This window comes from Camellia sinensis, chromosome 9 (genome assembly GCF_055761805.1).
Source record: "Camellia sinensis isolate YWXY chromosome 9, ASM5576180v1, whole genome shotgun sequence".
Lineage (NCBI taxonomy): Eukaryota > Viridiplantae > Streptophyta > Magnoliopsida > Ericales > Theaceae > Camellia > Camellia sinensis.
This window is the reverse complement of record NC_138969.1, coordinates 175,173,531-175,180,450: the sequence shown is the minus strand read 5'-3', so window position 1 is coordinate 175,180,450 and position 6,920 is coordinate 175,173,531. Positions and strand designations below refer to the sequence as shown.

Genomic DNA, 6,920 nt, shown 5'->3' with positions numbered 1-6,920 from the left:
ATTATAGAATTTCCCTGAAGTCTATTGTATATTTCTCAACACTCAGTTACCAAAAGAATACTCCCTCCGTCCCAAAATATTAGTCTTTTATTCCATTTTTCATTGTCCCAAAATATTAGTCCCTCTTTATAAATCAAGTACAAAAATAATGTAAATTTCCTATTTTGCCATTCTTTTAAATTAATAAATAATTTAAAAAATACACTTATGACATTGATATTCCCAAAAAATGTACTATCAAAAGGGTAATTTTGGAAAACCAACTTTTTTCAAATGCAATAAGTGTACTACCAAAAAAAGTTAGATTCCCCAAAAGGGACCAATATTTTGGGACGGAGGGAGTATATATTTATGTGGTGCTTCAATGGCTATATAGGCAAATTCAAGTTATTGGGGAACTAAGTTGAAATATTTTTTATATATTGGAAATTAGATTAATACAATTATATATTGAAAACTAAATTGAAATACAATTTAAACAGTAGAAATTAAAATGGCACAGCATAAGACTCACATTTGGAACTAAAAATATAACTAACCCACTAGAGTGTTTGAGTTTACTTGTATTCATTTCACACTGTAAATTTATCCGTCAACCTTGGATATGTCATAGGCTTCTCATATTATCTAGGGTCTAATTCAGAAATTGTTACGTCATTCACAGACAATGGTATTGACTTACTTGTAGATTGATCTGACTCTACACCTTGTCCTATATTTAACCCTGTTTTACTAGGACAAAAGAATGCAGGTTCTTTAGGAATTGCTAGGGTAATAGTGTAACTGTTGAGCATCAAAACTACTGTTGCCATGGAGGGCCTAGCGTCTGGGTCTTCTTGAACACACAACAAACCAATATGGATGCATCTGGAGACTTCATTTCTTGAATACGATACTTCCAAAGTTGGATCCATCAATTTCAATGGTGTTCCGTTCTTCCAAAGTTTCCAAGCCTGAAACAATTTATCACAAATGTCTTGTGGATGTGATGATATAGGCACTAATAAAGAAATAGTTGTAATGTATTGTTGTTACTCACATAGTTAAGCAGCTCCTCAACGTTGTTTGATTGATCGAAGTCACTGATTTTCTTGCCACTTATGATCTCCAAAACTAATACACCAAAGCTATAAACATCGGACTTTACAGAGAACCGTCCATGCATTGCATATTCCGGAGACATGTAACCGCTGTAAGCCAGCTCCATTAGTTTATCAATATAACTAGAAAGCAACAACCAAATCCATCTAACATTCATTTCGGATTAAATCAGAAATAAAACAATTGAGGACATTATGTGCCAATATTCAACTAAAAAAGTGCAGTCCATTGAAGAACGTGTAGGAAACTAGACATAGTACATCTCTGTTTTTGTTCAAATCCGAAAGGGAGTTTTTTGAAGAGTTAGTTTGATGTTTTACTTGAGATTGCCTAACTCAATCAAATTATGGTAAAACAAATATAAGGTTTTTGGGGAGAGAAAATTTACAATGTTCCAACGACTCGACTTGTATTTCCTTGAGATTGATCCACACCGAAGATCCTTGCCATGCCGAAATCTGAAATTTTTGCATTCATGGCCCCATCTAACAGAATATTACTAGCTTTGAGATCACGGTGTATAATTCTAAGTTGGGAATCTTCATGAAGATAGAGCATCCCTCGAGCTATCCCTTCAATAATCTTATAACGTTTTGGCCAATCCAATTTTCCGTGCTCTTGGGAATCTGTAGATTGATCATAATAAATGCTCAAGTTATTAATAAGCAATTGGTTACAAAATGTGTTAATGTCATACAATTTGAATGGAAACACAAGCACAAGAATGCATGCAATCAGAGATCACAATCATGTGTTTTTATGAAACCAAATGTAAAGCATTATTAAGAACTAGATTTGTTAAGATTTTCCAAACCGAATAGAATGTGGTCAAGGCTTTTGTTGGGCATAAATTCATAAATGAGTATCTTCTCTTCTCCTTCCAAGCAAAATCCTAGTAGTCTCACTAGATTTCTATGTTGAAGCTTGGCTACCAGCAAAACTTCATTCTTGAATTCTTCTCCACCTTGCCCTGAGTTTTGAGATAACCTCTTGACAGCTATTTCTTTTCCATTAATAAGTTTACCCTGTGAATATACGGCATTCATTGAAATTTTAGAATTAAATGTTATATGTATATATTTTTTTGAATAAATCAAATCCAATATAATTAAATGCAACATCTTACCTTGTAGACATGACCAAATCCACCTTCACCGATTTTGTTATCATCAGAGAAGTTGTTTGTGGCTGCTTGAATAGTACCAAAATCATATTGCAAGGACTCAACTGCTGTGATTTCATTCACAGCTGGACAAGTCAAAAGATAAATGTAATCAATTTATTGATGATTAATGCTATATAAACAAAAATATGTATAAAAAGATTAATACATAGTGACATGCCAGGTGTTGATTGTATCATTCCTGATCATTTTAAAGCAAAAGCTTGTGAAAGCGTTTTCATTTTTAAAGGACACTGTCAACATTTCAGTCATGAATCGTTTATCATATATATATATATATATATATATATTTTATTACCACTATCGTCTTTAGTATCATCACGTTTCGTCTTTGCTTTCCTGCGTAGGAAACAAAAGCCTATGATGAAAAGCAAAACAGAGGCTCCAACTGGAACAATGATGGCAACGAGTACTTGCGACGAGATTCCTCCCTTTCCTACATCAATAAAAAAATTGTTCCATTGAGAATATAAACATGGGAGAAATGAATCAATTTGAGGATAAACTTTACAAATCAAAAGTGCACCATGCTCACCTCTACAAGAAACAGTCTAGAATTTGCAATCAAATGCTAAGAATCGATGTTTACTATAATAAATTAAGTTTTTAGAGATAAAAATTAGACACAAAATCACTTTTTATGAATAAATTATTTTTATTGTCAAAAATATTCACCTTGCTTCTTTCCACTTTTTAAAAAACACTTTTCAGAAAATTCTACTGTCTTATTTTCCGTATTTTTTTGTTTTTACTGAATTTTTTTAATATTTTAAGCAATTTTTTTACTTTTTAGACACACTTAACATAAATAGACCTAAAAAGTAAAAAAATTGCAAAAAAAATCTTTTAAAAATTCACTAAATACCAAAAATACAAAAAAAATACAAGAATTCAGTACATTTTTTGTATTTTTATGTATTTATTAATTTTTTAAAATATTTTTTCACAAGTTTTTTACTTTTTAGATACATCTAAGTAAGGTGCATTTAAAAAAGTAAAAAAAAAATGTTTAAAATTTAAAAAATATTCACTAAAAATAAAAAAACACGAAAACTAAAAAAGTCAGTTTTTAAAAAACTTAATCTAGAAAACTCAAACCAAACATACTCATTATTGTTATATTTTTAGCAATGAAATTGAATATTTAATAATAGATTACTATCCTTTTGGGACTAAAATTTGTCTCAAAAAAGTAAACTTTTTTAGCACAAAATTATTTTGTCAACATTTATTAGTGACATTATCAAAATTTTATTACTAAGCCTCCGTTTGGGAAGTGGGTTGGCTTTTTGGTTTTTTGGCTTTTTGGCTATTTTAGCCTGGTTTGGGAAGGACTTTTTGGCTTTTTGGTTTTTTTGACTTTTTTTGTGAGAGAGGATTGTAATGATTATTGGTTGGATTTGATGTTTTGTTTTTTGTGGCTAAAATAGCCTATTTTATTTTTTGTGGCTATCTTAGCCAAAAAAGCCTGGGCTTTTTCTTGCCAAACGGAGGCTAAAAGTCTTTTCTTTTTTCTTTACTTTGGGGAATGACCTTTTAACGACTATTGTAACAACAGCAGAAATTGGTACCCAATATTTTTTAGAACAAAATTTTCTCCGTTGGAGACAAAAATTTGATTCTTAAAACTTTTATTTATTGTTGTGGCCTCACACTAACAACTTTAATTATACACCATAAATTTGACATATTCTGAAATATTTTGTATACTTCTTTTTCAGATTTAGGGTCACTAATGTGCATCAAGCACAGTGGTGACTGTTGTGCAGTCTGTAGGATTCGTTTCGAGACTTATTTTGATAATTTCAACAGTTTAAATTTTAGAAAATATGGAGAAGATTGTACTTTTAAAAAATCAAGTTAATTAGATATTGATAACCCCTTCATCAAAACACATTTATATATAAAAAAAATGAATATGCTTTGATACATACATATATATAGTTTTTATATATACAGATGTGTTTTGATGAAAGAGTTATTGATATTCAATTAATTTAATTTTTTATAAATATATTTTTCTTAATACTTCTTAAAATTTAAGTAGTTTAAATTATCAAAATTAAGGTGCAAACCAATCTCACGGGCCGCATAAGTCACCGTTGTGCATCAAGCACAGCAGTGACACCACTCCTTTTTTTTTTTTCTTTGTTTGTAGACTTTCCATGGCCAAACCGGTCATAATTGAAAACCGACTAATTATATAAAGAAAATTACAATTTAGTAGATTTTTCAAAAGTAATTACGATTTCTTAAAAAGAATTTATAACTTTAATTATTAATATCTATAAAGTTCAAAACTGATTTATAATTATATTTTGAAAAACTTTCCAGATCAATGAATGGTCCATATGTCTTATTAGGAGCTTACCTGGACTAATTGAAGGACCAGTTGGAGAAGGAGGAGGAGGATGAAGGACCAGGGAAGGCGGTGGTGCAGCGGCAATTGCAGCAGTGTTGTAAAAAGGGTAAGTCTCAAACCTGAAAGTGCAGCCAGAATACAGAACTCTCGCACCTTTTTTTCCATCGCAGCAATTCTGATAACTCGAGATAGCATTTCGGAGACACTTATTGCAATCAAAGCTAGTTATGTCTGGCATGCATTGCGCTAGCCCATACAGCTTTTGTAGAGATGTGAAGTTGGCTTCTTTAGTCGCAAACTTCTTTCCAGACAAATTATTTGAAGCCCGAGTCACTATGTCATCCAGTACCCCTGCCAATACATCTCTAAACCTGTTTGGGTCCGTTATGGTCTCTATATTATACAAGATTACAGGCCCAGATTGATCATCAATAGAGAAAATAGATTGGTTCGAGCATCGCAATATGCACTGATCGTACCAAATCGTAGCAACCTTCAAATTGGGACATTTTTGTAGTACATCTTTGGTAGCAGTGGTCACACAGTCGCGACAGACGTCGGTTGAAACATCGCCACGGCAGAGAAAGAGACCGTAGGCTGTGTCGGCGGGGCTGTGGCCAGTGGTGTAGTTGGAGAATCCATTGGTGGTGGTGGTGGAATTGGAGGAGAGAACAGAGAGGAGGGTTTTGAGATTGGTTTCGTATGTGCTATTGGGAGTGTAAGTTGTTGTGTTTGGGCATATGTCGTATTGATTAGTTGGGGCAGCTTTGGTTTTGTTGAGGATAAGCAAGCAAAAAAGAAGGTGAATAAAGAAAATGGCTCCGGAGATATGATGGAAGGATGATGGGTTCATGGTGGTGATCAAAATTTTTTGGTTATTGTTATTGGAGCTCCACGGGGTTCAATTTATTAAATAATTGAGCAATGATTGAGACCCCATTCTCACAAGATCCCCACACGACCCTCACAAATTTGAATCTGTACACCCCACACATACATGAATAGACCCATACACAAATTATTGAGTGAATTAGAAATATTATTTTATATCACACAAATTATGAGATTTTAAATTTGATATCTATCTCTTTAGATGGTTTAAAAACATTGCTCAATACCACACAACTTATAACACTTGTCATATTATATCCTTAATAAAGATAAAAAAAAAATGACTGGACTTACTATTTCAACCCATAAAATATAGAACACGACTTGAATTTATCTGTGGAGAGCAAAGTAATTTTCCCCTCACCATATGTATTGTGTATTTGAAATATTTTAATATTAATACGATTCATTTTATTAAACGTATTTGTGGGGATATATTTTCTAAGTACCAACACGTGGCAAGGTGACGCCGACGTGTCAGCCGAGGTGCCACGTGTCCTGGTCGTGACGCCGAGGTGATCTCGGCAAGGCCGAGGTTATCTCCGAAGATATCGGAAACCGAGATAAGCGGATAAGGGACAAGAGTCCTAGAATGAAGAGGGAACTCAACTTGGATATGGACAAGAGTCCTAGATTGGGAGAAGACTTCAGTTTGGGTAAAGATAAGACTCTTAGAGAGTTTATCCTAATCCCACTGGGAGTCCCAGATTAGCAGTAATCCTAAGTCCATTAGGGCCAGGCTCCTTTTGGGACTAGGATTGTATTGGCTATAAAAGAGAGGCACCCCCATGGGTCTAAGGTATGCTTTTGATACTCAAGCTTGTGAGTTTAGTACATGATTTATCTTTGAGAGATATACTGACTTGATCGTCGGAGTGCCCCCGGGTGGTCGAAACCACCGCGGGATTCTTATATTTCTGTTACAGGTCAGTCAGGTGCCATCTATTCTGCCAGTGCTCTCCAGCTGGTTACTAAGCGGGCAGTGTGGTCGGAAAATCACCCACACAATTTGGCGCCGTCTGTGGGAAAGAAAGAAGAATAGATGGCCAATGACGAACAGAATGACTAGATTAGAGACTACGCTCCTGCTGGGAGTGGAAGACCTATTGATCTCGACGTTGAAGGGGACAATAGTAACACAGACACTCGTGACCAGAGTCACGGAGTGAAAGAAGCCGGCCAGGAAGGTGACGCACCAAAGACAACAGATCGAAGCAACGAAGACAACCTCCAGGTATGAAAGGATAGATACCTGCGGAGGAACGAAGACCCTTCTAGAAGGGATGCAAAGACAGGGGGCATGAGCGCTCCCAAGAAGATAACATTCAAGTATAGAAGAGCTCAACCTGAGTGAGCAAATCACGGATCCCAGATCCCAGAAGA

At 34.5% G+C, this 6,920-nt stretch overlaps 1 protein-coding gene across 1 annotated transcript; it reads right to left on the bottom strand.

Annotated features, from left to right (window-relative positions):
* Positions 1-387: 387 nt before the first annotated feature.
* Positions 388-5,656, bottom strand: LOC114263131 (cysteine-rich receptor-like protein kinase 10). Its single transcript, XM_028203621.2, has 7 exons — positions 4,656-5,656; positions 2,583-2,720; positions 2,228-2,349; positions 1,916-2,126; positions 1,490-1,727; positions 1,040-1,190; positions 388-953 (listed from the first exon to the last, which is right to left on the bottom strand). Exons 1-7 carry the CDS (start codon positions 5,497-5,499, stop codon positions 624-626), a joined length of 2,034 nt encoding a protein of 677 aa, XP_028059422.1. The 5' UTR covers positions 5,500-5,656; the 3' UTR covers positions 388-623.
* Positions 5,657-6,920: the final 1,264 nt, after the last annotated feature.